General features: G+C 36.6%; 1 protein-coding gene across 2 annotated transcripts in view; it reads right to left on the bottom strand.

Moving 5' to 3' along the window:
- Positions 1 to 14,422: 14,422 nt before the first annotated feature.
- LOC136039983 (HUWE1-associated protein modifying stress responses-like) overlaps positions 14,423 to 17,128 on the bottom strand; it is a 38,525-nt gene continuing 35,819 nt past the window's right edge. Inside the window, exon 5 of one of the 2 annotated variants that reach the window (XM_065724045.1) lies at positions 14,423 to 15,123. In XM_065724045.1, the coding sequence (XP_065580117.1) occupies positions 14,951 to 15,123 (173 nt within the window). In that variant the 3' untranslated portion in view covers positions 14,423 to 14,950. Of the gene's footprint in view, positions 15,124 to 15,664; positions 15,724 to 17,128 lie in introns of those variants that run through there. The other variant, XM_065724047.1, reaches the window with a different exon arrangement.

Below are 17,128 nucleotides of genomic sequence, written 5' to 3'. Positions count from 1 at the left end.
TGCACGTCCAGAAGTTCCGAACTCGCAAAAGCACAGGACCCCCTCACCCTAACTCCGAACTCGCGTCTTCCTGGCACGCCTAACAATTGAAATCGGCCTATATCAATTTTGGACGCGATGCTTTGGACGCGATTGCGCGTCCAAAAGCACCGAGCTCACCAAAGCATTAGACCCCCCCTAACTCCCCCAAAGAGAACTGATCCAGCCCGATTGCGTCAATCACATATCTACGACATTTGTTTATTCTACCCAACAAGTTTCATCCCGATCTCTCCAATCTAAGTGTTTTCCAACATTAATGGTTTCCCCCTCTAACTCCCCCCATTATCACCAAATCTAGTCAGGATTTAAAGTAAGAGCTCTGAGACATAAATTCCTACAAAATATCGAATTTCATTAAGATCCGGTCACCCGTTCTTAAGATAAATTTACCTCCTTTTTTATTTTTTCCGAATTAACACCCTCCCCCTAAACTCCCCCAAAGAGAGTGGATTCAGTCCGGTTATGAAAAATACGTATCTAGGACTTGTGCTTATTCTTCCCACCAAATTTCATCCCTATCTCTCCACTCTAAGCGTTTCCCGAGATTTTCCGTTTCCCCTCCAACTCCCCTAGTATCACTGGATACGGTCAGAATCCAAAATAAGAGCTCTGAGACACGAGGTCCTACTAAATGTCAAATTTCATTAAGATCCGATCACCCATTCATAAGTTAAAAATACCTCTAATTTTTTTTCAATTTTTCCTCTCCCTCCATCCCCCCAGATGGTCGCATCGGGGAAAAGACTGTTATCAAGTCAATTTTTGTAGGTCCCTGACACACCTACCAATTTTCATCGTCCTTGCACGTCCAGAAGTACCGAACTCGCAAAAGCACAGGACCCCCTCCCCCTAAGTCTCACAAAGAGAGTGGATCCGTTCCAATTATGTCAATCACATATCTAGAGCTTGTGCTTATTCTTTCCATCAAGTTCCATCCCGATCTCTTCACTCTAAGCGTTTTCCAAGATTTTTTATTTCCAAGATTTCTGTTTCCCCTCTCCAATCTTTTATGTTCCAGATCCAGTTAGAATTGATAATGGAGCATCTGAGACATAAGATTTTTCTATATATCAAGTTTCAATAAAATCTGATCACCCATTCGTAAGATAAAGATACCTCAATTTTCACGTTTTCCAATATTTCCGGTTTGCCCCTGCAAATCTCCCAATGTCACCGGATCTAGTTGGGATTAAAATGAGAGCTCTAAAAAACAAGATCCTTCTAAATATCAACTTTCATTAAAATCTGATCACCCGTTCGTAAGTTACAAATACCTCATTTTTTCTATTTTTTCCGAATTACTCTCCCCAACTCCCCCAAAGAGAGCAGATCCGGTCCGGTTATGTCAGTCGCGAATCTTGGACTTGTGCTTATACTTCTCACCAAGTTTCATCCTGATCTCTCCGCTTTAAGCGTTTTCCAAGATATTAGGTCCCCAATTACAAATTCTAAATCGGCTATAAATGGCTATTTTCCTCACTAAACACTTTTTTACGGAAAACTATTTTTCATTTTGGGTTACTAAAAACTATTTTACCTTTTGGGGCCCGACTTGCGGCCCAAAATATAACTTCCTCCAGAAGCAATTATTAAATTACCAAAGAGGAAGAAAAAGGCATCAATTTGTATATTCGCAATTATCCTAGTTAAATTTTATACATTAGACATTAAATTTTCACTGACTAAAGTAAATTAATGAAGTTACAAAAGAATTAAAGTAAATAATACCTTGCGATAACGTAGTGGATAAAGCTGCAGCTTGTCATCAAAGGTTGCTAGGGTCAACCTCACGTGTCGCACAAGCATGGATGGTTATGGACCTTTCTTGGCTTGTACCTTCATTTTTAGTTAAATTTTTTACATTAGACATTAAATTTTCACTGATTAAAGTAAATTAATGAAGTTACAAAAGAATTAAAGTAAATAATACCTTGCGATAACGTAGTGGATAAAGCTGCAGCTTGTGAACAAAGTTTGCTAGGTTCAATCCCACGTGTCGCAAGGAAATTGAACTGTCATCAGAATTTTCTTGGAATCTTCATTTATATTTTTCGAGAACTGTTTTACCTTTACCCGATTCGCGACTCTAAATTTGATTTCCTGAAGCAACTATTAAATTACCAAAGAGGAGGAAAAAGGCATCATTTTATATATTCGCGTTTATCCTAGTTAAATTATGTACATTAGACATTAAATTCTCACTGATTAAAGTAAATTAATGAAGTTACAAAAGAATTAAAGTAAATAATACCTCTCCACGTGTCGCAAGGATGATCAAAACAGTCCACAAGCATGATGAACTTTCTTGGCTTATTCATTGATGAACTTTCTTGGCTTCTTCATTTATATTTTTCGAGAACTGTTTTACCTTTTGGGACCCGATTCGCGACTCTAAATTTGATTTCCTCCAGAAGCAACTATTAAATTACCAAAGAGGAAGAAAAAGGCATCATTTTATATATTCATTTATCCTAGTTAAATTATGTACATTATTCATTAAATTCTTACTGATTAAAGTAAATTAATGAAGTTACAAAAGAATTAAGTAAATAATACCTTGCGATGACGTAGTGGATACAGCTGCCCCTTGTTATCAAATGTTGCCAGGTTCAACCTTACCTGTCGCAAGGAAATTTGTTTCAACTTCTAAACTAGGAAAGCTGTTTCAACTTCTAAGGAACATACAAACGTGATAAAAGTGTTTCCAGAAGGCTCCATAAGCATGGAGTGCTACGGACCTTTCTTGGCTTCTACGTTAATTTTTATTTTTCAAGAACTGTTTTACCTTTTGGGGCCCGATTCGCGGCTCTAAATTTGATTTCCTCCAGAAGCAATTATTAAATTACCAAAGAGGAGGAAAAAGGCATCATTTTATATATTCGTGTTTATCCTAGTTAAATTATGTACATTAGACATTAAATTCTTACTGATTTAAGTAAATTAATGGAGTTACAAAAGAATTAAAGTAAATAATAACACGATGACGTAGTGGATAAAGCTGCACCTTGGTTATAGAAAAATAAGTTGTCTGTGTGTGGGTGTGTGTCGAGTGACGTCATGTTTGTGTTTCGACTGACGTCATGTTTGTTGATTGACGAAATTACACACCGGGACATCAGGACACACATGACGACCGGGACACCGGGACATCTATATATAAAAACTAGCTGTTGGGGTGGCGCGAAGCGCCACCCCAACACCTAGTTGGTGGGGGGGGGGGCTTCGCGCCCCCCCCCCAAGCCCCCCGCGCGCGTAAGTCGTTACGCGCAATATTAGTTACGCGCCATTGTAGTTGTGTCCCTATGTCCCACCTGTGAATATAGATATATATATATATATATATATATATATATATATATATATATATATATATATATATATATATATATATATATATATATATGTTTTTAACTACGTAAAACTTGCGAATATACAACATTCTTTGCTGTCCCATCGTCTGTGCATATAAATAGATTGTCAGGTTTACCGACTCTTGAACATGCAACGCATAATGGTCCATGGGAAAACAATCCGTATTCAGATGGCGCCTCGCGCCATCCCAACACCTAGTTGGTGGGGGGGCTTCGCGCCCCCCCAAGCCCCCCCGCGCGCGTAAGCCGTTACTCGCCATATTAGTTACGCGCCATTGTAGTTGTGTCCCTATGTCCCACCTGTGAATATAGATATATATATATATATATATATATATATATATATATATATATATATATATATATATATGTTTTTAACTACGTAAAACTTGCGAATATACAACATTCTTTGCTGTCCCATCGTCTGTGCATATAAATAGATTGTCAGGTTTACCGACTCTTGAACATGCAACGCATAATGGTCCATGGGAAAACAATCCGTATTCAGATCTATACCTCATGATTCTATTGATTGCCCTTGAGCTTTGTTGATGGTGATTGCTAATCGACCATTTCCTTTGTTGCCGTCGTCATTTATATATCCCCCTGTGCCCCCCGGCGTCCCCGTTGTAGTTGTGTCCCTGTGTCCGGGTCGTCATTTATATTCCCTGTGTCCCGGTCGTCATTTGTGTCCCGGTGTCCCAGTCTGTGATTTCTATTTGAGTGTCCCGGGCGTCATTTATATTCGTCAGGATATTGTAGGGCATCGTAGCATCGATGAGTTTAAGCAATTCTTGTCAACTGATTGTTTCGCCTATAAAGAATATTATCTCGAGGTAAGAACTGATCACCGACCACAACGATTGCCACTTTGTTGATAGTTGCGTATCAGGAGGCATCAATTCGATTGCTGTTTTTAAACAGAAGCACTAAATTATTATTTTTGTGGAAAAGATGATATATATAAATATATATATATATTTTCTTTTTAGTTTTTTTGTAGTTTTTACCTTTTTTAGTTTTTTTCTTCTTTTGTATTAGTGCTAAAGCCAAGGTTCAAACCTGGAGCCTCTCGGACCTAGAACCTGAAACATAACGCTTTACCAACTCAGCTACTTCGGCTTGAATACATTCGTTTTGAGCAGCTTCCTCGGGTGTTGCCATTGTAGGTTCTTCAGTCATTTTACAATTAGAAATTTCTCTTTCAACGGTCTTCTTACAATTAAAAATTTGTCTTTGAACGATATTCTTAAATACCTGTGTCCTGGTCGTCATTTATATTGCCTGTGTCCCGGTCGTCATTTGTGTCCCGGTATCCCAGTCTGTAATTTCTCTTTGAGTGTCCCGGTCGTTATTTATATTCCCTCTGTCCCGGTCGTCATTTGTGTCCCGGTCTGTAATTTCTCTTTGAGTGTTTTTTCTTTTTAGTATTTTTTAGTTTTTTACATTTTTTCTTTTTTCAGTTTTCTTTTTCTTCTTTATTTTTCAGCTTCACTATGAAATACATATCGCCGAACCTTTATTTTTTAACTAAGATCTGGTAGGCATTGATGAACTTATCCAAGTCAAGATCCCAAACCCAATCATCATCGCTATCATTTTCAGTTTTGATATGTTTTGACTCTCGCTGTCCAGGTGGACCTTCATCTAACTGCGCGGTTTTGCGTTCTTTAGCCTCAAGCCTGTTTCCTTGCTGTTCTTTTGATTCCTCGGCACGCTTTCTTTTCTGACTTTCTCTATCAGCAGCAAGTTTTTTGGCATAGACTCTTTGAGCATCTTCATCGGCTTTTGCCATTGTAAGTTCATCAGTCATTTTAAACTTAAACATTAATAGATTTCTACGTGAACATATATGTCTTAAATATCTTTAATGACGTCACCGTCACAGCAAAAATGACGACAACTAACTTCATGACGCCAGTCGACACAGAAACATGTCGTCACCTGATCCACAGACCGACAACTTATTTTTATATATATAGATAGACTAGCTGTTGGGGTGGCGCTTCGCGCCACCCCAACACCTAGTTGGTGGGGCGCTTCGCGCCCCCCCAAGCCCCCCCGCGCGCGTAAGTCGTTACGCGCCATATTAGTTACGCGCCATTGTAGTTGTGTCCCTGTGTCCCACCTGTGAATATAGATAGATTTATATATGTGTTTCAAACTACGTAAAAATTGCGAATATACAACATTCTTGGCTTTCCCATTGTCTGTCCATATACAAAGCCGTATGTACTAATAATGACGTCATATGCAAACGCTCTTTTTACAAACAAACAAACATGCATACACACAACTCGTTTTTATATAGATAGATAGATAGATAGATACAATACAAATTAACTACGTAAAACTTGTGAATATACAACAGTCTTCGCTGTCCCATTGTCTGTGCGTATAAATAGATTGTCAGGTTTACCGAGCCTCAAAGATGCAACATACAATTGAACATTGGTAAAGCAATCTGTATTAAGATCTATACCGCATTTTTCTAGTGATTGCCCTTGAGCTTTGTTGATGGTGGTTGCAAATGCTAATCGAATTGGGAATTGCAATCTTTTAAATTGAAAAAGCAGATCCGTTGGAATCATGGGAAAGCGAGGAATAAGAACAGCCTCACCCTCATAAGGCCCTGTCAAGATTGTGGCCTCTATTAGGTTTTCCATTGTTTTTTTACGGCAAGTCGCGTGCCATTGCAAAGCTTTGGTGGGTTGATATTTCTTAAAAGTATTATTGGTACGCCTATTTTTAGTTGTAGCACGTGTGGTGGAAACCCTGAAGGATCTATGGAATTTAAAAATTCAGATGGATAATTAACCGCTTCATTTGGTTCCGAAATAAAAATTAACTGCGTAAAACTTGCGAATATACAACATTCTTCGCTGTCCAATTGTCGCTGCATATAAATAGATTGTCAGGTTTACCGACCCTCGAACATGCAACGTACAATTGTCCATGGGAAAAACAATCAGTATTAAGATCTATACCACATTTTTCTAATGATTGACCTTGAGCTTTGCAATCACCTTTTAATGGTGATTGCAAATGCTAATCGAATTGGGAATTGCAATCTTTTAAATTGAAAAGGCAGATCCGTTGGGATCATGGGAATGCGAGGAATAAGAACAGCCTCACCCAGAAAAGGCCCTGTCAAGATTGTGGCCTCTATTAGGTTTTCCATTGTTTTTTTTACGGCAAGTCGAGTGCCATTGCAAAGCTTTGGTGGGTTTATATTTCTTAAAAGTATTATTGGTAATAATGGGGAATATGGAACAACCCACTGGTTATCTACTTCGATGGTGGTACCGTTACGCTTCTTTATTATTGCTGTTTTACCGCCATCTTCAGTAGATCTTCTTCTATATTGTGGGTAACCATCATTGCCAGTAATTGTGTTTGATACTAAAAGTCGAGGATATTGCTTTGTGCACCTTCCTTTGGCCATGCATGGTGAATTTTCGTTCAGTGCACCGCAAGGTCCATGTATCATATTTTTTACAATAATATCATGTAACCCCTTATCGACATTTTTATCAGGTATTTCAGCGGAAATCACATCATCAATTTCGTTCGAAGTAATTTTTTTATGTAGCCATATTAGTATATGTGCGTGTGGCAAACCTCGTTTTTGCCATTCCACTGAGTACATCCAGCATCGCACTGACCCAAACACTTCAAGTTTTACAATGTAGTTTATCAGTGATTTCAACTTTTGCCGGAAGACACGGGCCGTAATGTCATGCCTATGAACCGCCGATTGTCCTTGAAGTAAAAGCTGCAGTATCTCATCCCAAGATTGATTACATGTAAATGTAATAAATAAATCTGGACGACCATAGAGACGAACATACGCAATAGCATCTTGAGCATATTCATGCATATGACGGGGACTGCCAGCATATGACGAAGGTAAAATTGTTAATCTTCCAACGTTTGTGGTATTACCGTCATTTATAACTGCATCTCGCAAATGAATGTATTGTTCAGAGCGGAGCTTGGTCTGATTCAGGCGGATATATAGCAAACGTTCTGATTCAATTTTAGCATACATATGAACGACGAATTGGTGAAACAATTCACGGCATTTTAAAATATAATTTTCTTCATCCTGCCGAATCATTAGTCTATAGGAATAATAATGCATTGCACTGCATTTCTTATTCATTTCTTTGTTAGTGGCTGGATTCATCAATTTAATATTAAAGTGATAGCCGTCGGCTCCATCCCAAAAAATGATAGGATATTGTAGGGCATCGTAGCATCGATGAGTTTCAGCAATTCTTAACAACTGAGCGTTTCGCTTATGAAGAATAATATCTCGAGGTAAAAACTGATCACCGACCATAACGATTGCCACTTCGTCGATAGTTGGAGCATTGTATCTACGCACATGTTGGCCAGGAGGCGTTTTGTCAGCGGAAATAACAATTTTATGCGTATCAGTAGGCATCAAATCGATGGCTGTTTTGAACAGACGCACTAAATTATTATTTTCGTGGAAAAGATGTTGCAATTGGGAAACGATTGTCCTTTCAACGTTGGGAGAAATTTCGCAACGTGCATTCAATTCAGAATTTCTATCACTGATGAAGTACAATTGTAAAAATTTATGATTCTCGCCTGAGAATGGTAGAAGGGACCCTGCTCTATGATAAATTTGCCCTTTTACTTTGAAAGTAGACATAAATTGATCTGGATTTTCGATTTGGGCTCCAAACGACGTCATTTGGAAACATGAGTTGTATTTTCTGATTTTTGACAAAAAACGCTTAGATTCTGACGTAGTTCCAGTAAGGAAAGTCTTCAATGGCTCTGGTGGTGCAGCCAATAGAGGAAGTTTAACTTTTCCTGAGGCGCAACACATTCCCATTGTTTCACCATTGAATTTCAAGGCCTTGCAATAGGGACAAATTTTAGACATTGTCCCGATTTGAACACATCTACTCAAGCTATAATCATCGACTGGGTTGTACCTGAATGCCAGGCGATAACTTTCAGGTTGCTCTGATTCCTCGACACGCTTTCTTTTCTTACTTTCTCTATCAGCAGCAAGCCTGATTTCTTGCTGTTCTTGTGATTCCTCGGCACGCTTTCTTTTCTTACTTTCTCTATCAGCAGCAAGCCTGATTTCTTGCTGTTCTTGTAATTCCTCGGCACGCCTTCTTTTTTCACTTTCTCTTTTAGCAGCAAGTCTGCTTCCGCGTTGCTCTGGTAGTTCCTCGGCACGCTTTCTGTTCTTTCTTTCTCTATCAGCCTCAAGCCTGTTTCCTTGCTGTTCTTTTGATTCCTCGGCACGCTTTCTGTTCTTTCTTTCTCTATCAGCCTCAAGCCTGTTTCCTTGCTGTTCTTTTGATTCCTCGGCACGCCTTCTTTTTTCACTTTCTCTTTTAGCAGCAAGTCTGCTTTCGCGTTGCTCTGGTAGTTCCTCGGCACGCTTTCTTTTCTGACTTTCTCTATCAGCAGCAAGTTTTTTGGCATAGACTCTTTGAGCATCTACATCGGCTTTTGCCATTGTAAGTTCATCAGTCATTGTAAACTTAAACATTAATAGATTTCTACGTGAACATATGTCTTAAATATCTTGAATGACGTCACCGTCAAAGCAAAAATGACGACAACTAATTTCATGACGTCAGTCAACACAGAAACATGACGTCACCTGATCCACAGACAGACAGACAACTTATTTTTATATATATAGATATAATTCTAAAATTGTCAGGTAATTTTCTATTTTGAAATAAAAACTAAAAATTATTGCTCAGACAACATAAATATTTTTGATATTTACATAATAGCTTTAGTGGTTCTGGACTGAAAACTAAATATGCTAATCAAATTGGGAATTGCAATCTTTTAGGTTGAAAAGGCAGATCCATTGGAATCATGAGAATGCGTGGAATAAGAAAAGCCTCACCCTCAAAAGGCCCTGTCAAGATTGTTGCCTCTATTACGTTATAACAGACATAACACGTCATTTGTGTCCCGGTCTGTAGTTTCGTTAGTCGACAAACATGACGTCAGACGACAAACAACTTCATGACGACATACAGCTCAATCCTTATAATGACGTCAGTCGACAAACATGACGTTAGTCGACACACAAACATGACGTCAGTCGACAGACAGACAAACAACTTATTTTTATATATATAGATAAGTTGTCTGTGTGTCGAGTGACGTCATGTTTGTGTGTCGACTGACGTCATGTTTATTGATTGACGAAATTACACACCGGGACATCGGGACACAAATGACGACCGGGACACTGGGACATAGGGAATATAAATGACGACCGGGACACTCAAAGAGAAAGCGACCGGGACACAAGGAATGTTCGATTAGCAATCACCATCAACAAAGCACCGGGACACAAATGACAACCGGAACACAGGGAATATAAATGACGACCAGGACACTCAAAGAGAAATTACAAACCAGACACAGGGAATATAAATGACGACCGCGACACTCAAAGAGAAATTACAGACTGGGACACCGGGACACAAATGACGACTGGGACACAGGGAAACAATGACAACGGGGACGCCGGGGGGCACAAGGGGATACATAAATGACGACAGGGACACAGGGAATGTTCGATTAGCAATCACCATCAACAAAGCTCAAGGGCAATCATTAGAATAATGAGGTATAGATCTGAATACAGATTGTTTTTCCCATGGACAATTATATGTTGCATGTTCAAGAGTCGGTAAACCTGACAATCTATTTATATGCGCAGACAATGGGACAGCCAAGAATGTTGTACATTCGCAAGTTTTACGTAGTTAAAAATATATACATCTATCTATATTCACAGGTGGGACATCGGGACACAACTATATTGGCACGTAACTAATATGGCGCGTAACGACTTGCGCGTGCGGGGGTGCTTGAGGGGGGTTGGGGCGAAGCGCCCGTCACCAAATAGGTGTTGGGGTGGCGCAAAGCGCCACCCCAACAGCTACTATAGATATATTTATTTTTTCTCTTTTTGAGAAAAAAGTTTTCTCTTTTTTCTTTTTTGAAGAAAATTGTTATCCTGATATTTTCTGATCTAAAAAAGATCTATATAGGTCAGAAGTTTGAGAAAATTCGTTAAAGCCTCAATTTTGGACAAAAATATTTATTTGAATGATGTCATTTTTATGTACATCAGTATTACAATGACGTCACGTACCAACATAATTTTGAATTGAACTTAAACGTATCTTGTTCTAAAATAAATTAAAATAAAAGAAATAAATATTTTAACTTAGTTCTCAGTTCCGAATCTCTAAGTCCATTTTCGATTAACGATCAGAATAAAGTCATTTACCCAGCATACCTTTTCCATATTGGTCACTGAATCGAGAGTGGTGTGCTGCGGAAGTAATAAAAATGTTAGATCACTGCCTTTACATCCGCTCATCACTTTAGTAACATTTTGTATTGCGGAGAGGGGACAGAGGGGTCATTATCCGTATAGTCAAGGAACAGGAGCTATATGATATTTTTTCTCCAAATGATTGGAGGAGGCAACTGCCCCTCCCCAACCTCTACGAAAGGATGCCACATTGTTTAAACTAATAATAAATCTTCGTATCTTTTGTCACATTCTAAATATAGATAGTAAAACTGCTGATGAATTAAAACAATGTGGTTAAATATAAAATTTATAGAATATAAATAAGCAAAATTAGCACCAAAAACGTGTTTTCAATTATTCTTCTTTCATTTCAATGAGTTGCCTCGTTTAATCTCACTTTATTTATCAGTCCTGGTTGAAAAAGAGAAAGAAAGAGAGGGAGAGAGAGAGAGAGAGAGAGAGAGAGAGAGAGAGAGAGAGAGAGAGAGAAAGAGAGAGAGACAAAAAGAGACAAAGAGAGAGAGTTTGTAGTTTTACAGGTAGAAATTTCTTATTCTCGATCTGATCTGTATACTTGAAATCATTCTTTGTAATTCTTTCATTCAATGCTGATTTAATATTTTGCGCTATGGGCGAAAGTCCAGGCCTTCAAAAAAGTGTATCTGCAACATCCTGGCGATAGCCCAGGATATCCAGGTAACTAATCAAACAGTTCGTGGTAAAGAACTGTAATAAGGAGCGACCCGACTCAATAGTAAACGAAACTCTAAAAAACGGAATTTTGATGCTAAAAGATACATCAAAAGAATCGGATTTTCATGCTGATTTCAAATATATGAGTTTCATCAAGTCTTTAGTCTTTGTCATCAAAAGTTATGAGCCGGAGAAAATTTGCCTCATTTTGGAAAATAGGGGGAAACACCCCCTAAAATCACACCATCGCATTCAGCGTATCAGAGAACCCTATAGCAAAAATTTCAAGCTCCTATCTACAAAAATTTGGAATTTCGTATTTTTTGCCAGAAGACAGATCACGGGTGCGTGTTAATTTTTTTTCCCAGGAGTCATCGTATGGACCAAGTCCTAGAATGTCGCAAGAGGGCTTATTAAAACGGAAATTAAGTTCTAGTGCCCTTTTTAAGTGACCAAAAAAATTGGAGGGCACCTAGTTCCCCTCCCACGCTCATTTTTTTCCCAAAGTCAACGGATCAAAATTTTTAGATAGCCATTTTGTTCCGTATAGTCGAAAACCATAAGAACTATGTCTTTGGGGATGACTTACTCCCCCACATTCCCTGGAGGAGGGGCTGCAAGTTACAAACTTTGACCAGTGTTTACATACAGTAATGGTTATTGGGAAGCGTACAGACGTTTTTTTTTTGTTTGGGGGTGGGGTTGAGGGGAGGGGGCTATGTGGGAGGATCTTTCCTTGGAAGAATATGTCATGGTAGAAGAGAAATTCAATGAAAAGGGCGCGGAATTTTCTAGCATTACTATAAATAAAAAAACAATGAAAAAATAAACATGAAAAGGTTTTTTCAATTGAAAGTAAGGAGTACCATTAAAACTTAAAACGAACACAGATTATTACGCATATGAGGGGTTCTAAAAATGCTTTAGCATAAAGAGCGAGGTATTTAGGAGAAGATAAATACCTCGCTCTTTATACTAAAGTATTTTTAGCAATTTAAACTATTTATTCTACGGTCTTTCTGATTCAGGGGTTATTCTTAAAGAATTGGGACAAAACTTAAGATTTAGCGTAAACAGCAAGGTATTAACGAAGGGACAAAGCCCCTCATATACATAATAAAAATATAAGAATATAAAAGTTTGATACGTAAGTTAATTCTTAAGTTACGTATATTTTTTACTAATAAAGATGTTCGTTAAAAATGGGAAGGCAACAGGGCTCCTTCCCTACCCCTTATGTCTCCAAATCGTCTGATCAAGTCTAAGAGAAAGCAATTAGACAAAAAAAGAATTAATACGCAAATTTTATCTTAATAATTTATGTGGGGAGAGCCAAAATCAAACATGCATTAATTCAAAAACGTTCAGAAATTAAATAAAAAAAATAGTTTTTTTACTGAAAGTAAGGAGCGAAATTAAAACTTAAAGCGCACAGAAATTACTCCATATACGAAATGGGTTGTCCCGTCCGCAATCCCACGCTCTTTACGCTAAAGTTTGACCCTTTGCCACAGTTCTACTTTTTAAAACAATTAAAAACTTTAGCGTAAAGAGCGAGGGATTGCGGAGGGGACAACCCATTTCATATTCGGAGTAATTTCTGTTCGCTTTACGTTTTAAGTTTTAAAACTTATGTTTATTTTAAGTTTTAATGTCGCTCCTTACTTTCAGTTAAAAAAACTAGTTTTTTTTATTTAATTGTAACTAAGGAGATACGCGGCTCAATAGTAACCGAAACTCTAAAAACCTAAACATGGAAGAACAAATTTAAAGAACACAGAGTTTTGTATATAAAATTTTTTATTAATGAACAAATTTAAAAACATTATATATATATATATATATATATATATATATATATATATATATATATATATATATATATATATATATATATATATATATTTAGTATTATCGATATTTTATCTTAGTTTTTAGTTCCAAATCTCTAAAGCCATTTTGTAAATTGGAAAATATTTATGGTGTCTCATCAAAAATTATTATTTTAATTCAAATTAGAGAAATATCCGATTTTTTTTAAAAGAAGTTTTATTTTCTATCAGGTTAAATTCCTTGTAGCATAAAGAGAAATACGACAGAATAAACACTAGTAAGCTTACAGTTTTAAACGCAACCAGCAACATAATGCTTGTAGGAAGACTAAAACAACCAACATTTTCAATTGTTACAAATGATGATTCTATGGAACCACAATCACCTGAACAATCGAGCATGATGAGACAGACCAAGAAACAGGTCTGAACAAATTAAATTCACCAAGGGTGAAAATAAACAACCTGGAACATCAAATAATACAAGACTAATACAGACAACTAAATTCAAATTGAAGAAAAAAGAAAAAGTGGTTAGAAGATAAGCGACAACGAGAATCAAAACGTGTCAAAATTGAAAATGAAGAGCAAAGACAAGTGCGTGTAAAAAATGAAAATGAAGAAGACCGAAATATAACATTAGAAGGACAACGCCATCCCAATCTTCGACGCCAACAAAATGTGGCGCTAAACTCAGTACAAACCTACAAAGAGGCCATAAACAACGCAAGTTTTTATTACAAGTCATTGATTTTGAATTGGTTTTGAACTGCCATTTATTTCGAATCCCCCTCCCACCGAAATGTTTGTTCGATTCGTAAAAACGTAACAAAAATGAATATGCACAATTTTTTTCCTTTTTTAAAGTTTTTTGTATCCCCTCCCCACCTCCACCCCCAAAAAAACAAGTCCTGGGTACGGCCCGGGCTGGAACAAAGAACTGAGTAGATATTTATCTTAACTAACCTTTCAATTTTTGACTTCATAAATAGACTTTTACGTTACAATAGGATTTTTTCATATAACTGTTGAATATAAATTCAAACATAGCTTTTGTTTAAAAATAATCTGGCTATCAGTGTCATATCTCAACGCAACGAATTAACTTAAAAATAAAGAAAAACAAATTGGTATTACTGCTGATATATTTATTTTGCACAAAATAAAACATATATAAAATTCCAGGTTCTTTCAAGTTCTTCATCATTTTTTCCTTAAAATCACAGTATTGCACAAGTAAAAACAATTAAGTTATGCAGTATTCTACCAAACGCCATATTTACCATTGAATTTAACAAAAAGTAAAATTAATAATTTGATATCCTGATTTCCAATAGAAAACTTAATTTTCGATATCATTTGGGTACATTTCAGTAATATTGATTATATTTTAACTATAAAATTGTATTTGGGACATCGATACAAAATTTTAGTCTTACGGTCAATTAATGGTACAATAATTCTAGATAGACTTTTACTGATGCTGATGAAACCCATTAATTGAATTGTTAAGAAACGATTCAATTTTACTCAATGATTCAACAGCAAGAGAAATTATTAAAGATACCATTATATAATAAAAGTAGTAATCACTCACTCCGCGCGGTTATACAACGTCTAACGCAAAAACCGATAAAAACAAAAAAGCGAATAGCTCATATTCAATAAAAACGTTGTCTTTTATGTGTAGGGCTGCAATCCATCGTATTATCACTTTTTGGAGATGTGCTACCAGGGCGTTTTCCGTTTCGCTGAAATTCCATTGCCATAAAAGACACCAGATCAGAACTCATGGGTGGCGTTTTACGACGACCAGAGACTGGAGACCCTGAAACTAGGCAGAGAATAATTAATTGAAATTGAAGACTTCCTACTTGCCATTAATAATTTGTTTTAAATAATTTTCAATTTATTAAATATCTCAAAGGAATTTTCCAAGGATAGCTTTAGGTACTTTTTTTTACTAGTCTTTAGATGTCAAACAGTAAGGTGTACGAAAAGGGTGGTTTGACCCCGCTTTATAAAGCAAAATGAAAGAATAATCAAAATCGCTAGGCAATATTTTAAGGAAGATGGATGATAGATTGCCAAAGATTGTGCCTATGACGACCAGAGACTGGAGACCCTGAAGCTAGACAGATAATTATTAATTGAAATTGAAGACTTCCTATTTGCCAGCAGAATATAACTCGTTTTAAATAATTTAGATTTATCAAGTATCTTTCAAAAGAATTTTTCCAAGGATAGCTATAGGTACTTGTTTTTGCTAGTTTTTAGATGCCAAACAGTAAGGTGTACGAAAATGGTGATTTGACCTCGCTTTATAAAGCAAAATGAAAGAATTGTCAAAATCGCTAGGCAATATTTTAAGGATGATGGATGATAGATTACTAAAGATTGTGCCTATGACAACCAGAGACTGGAGACCCTGAAACTAGACAGATAATCATTAACTGAAATTAAAGAATTCCTTTTTGCCAGCAGAATATAATAATTTGTTCAGCAAATTTTAACACGAACCGAATTCCACAAAGGAATCCAGAGTCCTACACACCTCTCCTCCCCAGCGAATAAAAACTGAATGTGCTCGGTTACTGGTTTCATCTTCTCGCTAGTATGGACAAAATATTTCATAGGGATGACCAGTGTTTTTAAAATACATATAAACCTCCTGCCTATGCAGAAGCAGTCATTTAATTTTTTTAATTTTTTTTTTAGATCCCACAGCTTTTAGTTTACAAGAAATATTTTTACGAAGAACTCTCTCCATCAAGCACACCAACAGGAATACCCAAACCGTAGTGGAACTTAAATTGTGATAGGACGGTGACATACTCCAAACTCTGGAAAAATGAAACACAAAAAAGCAAGGTAGTTAAGAAAGTAAGACATTCGAAATTAAAACAGATCAATAATACAATAGAGCTATTTACAACTAGGAGTCAAAAAATGTTCAAATTTGGAACGAGACTAAGTATCACTGCGGTTATTTCTTGTTTTTTAGCCCTGTTTTGATAATAATGATAACAACAATGAAAAAAAAAAACAGAACAGAGTAGAAAATAGATTATACTTTTTATCTAGTGTATTTTATACTATTTCTATAATTTTTTCACTTTGTTCTTTTTTTTATCATTTCTCAAATAGGATATAGTTTACATTTTATAGTTTAAAACGCCCAAGTGCGTTTTATTATGATTGTGTCTTTCTGGAGAATAAGAAAAAGTGCATATGCACACAAGGGTTTCTTTCAACCTTGAATTGGATTTAAACAAAAGATACGCGAACATTAAAATTATTTTACTGCCAAAATGTGTCCATTTACAGCAGTATTTCCACCTTGGCAGACTTTTTTCGGTTGGACTTTTTTTTTGGACTTTTTCGGTCAATTCAGATTTTTGGCTCTGGCAGGAAAACAATAAGGATCCAGGATTTCCGTAAATTGGTCAGATTATCCTTAATCAGGTTTCCCACGGACATCACGTTTGTTACCTTTTTTTTACAATTTATGTTAGAAGTACCTTTCTGTGTTGCAGCCCAACGAAATCACGTTTATTTTATGTCTTTGAAAAATCCACAAGTTGTTCATTTTATGAGCAGCCATTATTTTCCCGTGAGAAAATCAATAAAATCCCATCTATTCACACTTTCAGTATGAGCATTCATTCGCTCAGTGTTACTCACTCGTATGAAGCTGAAGAGAAATATTCTCATTCGTTGCACGCCGAACTTGAGAAATTGAAGAGTCAGAATGATATACTAAATTTGTTCATAGTTAAGTTGCGGTTAGATTTTTAGATTTTCTGATATACGTTTACTGCATTTATGTACAATAGATT

This window comes from Artemia franciscana, chromosome 20 (genome assembly GCF_032884065.1).
Source record: "Artemia franciscana chromosome 20, ASM3288406v1, whole genome shotgun sequence".
Lineage (NCBI taxonomy): Eukaryota > Metazoa > Arthropoda > Branchiopoda > Anostraca > Artemiidae > Artemia > Artemia franciscana.
This window is presented reverse-complemented; position numbering and strand designations above follow the sequence as displayed.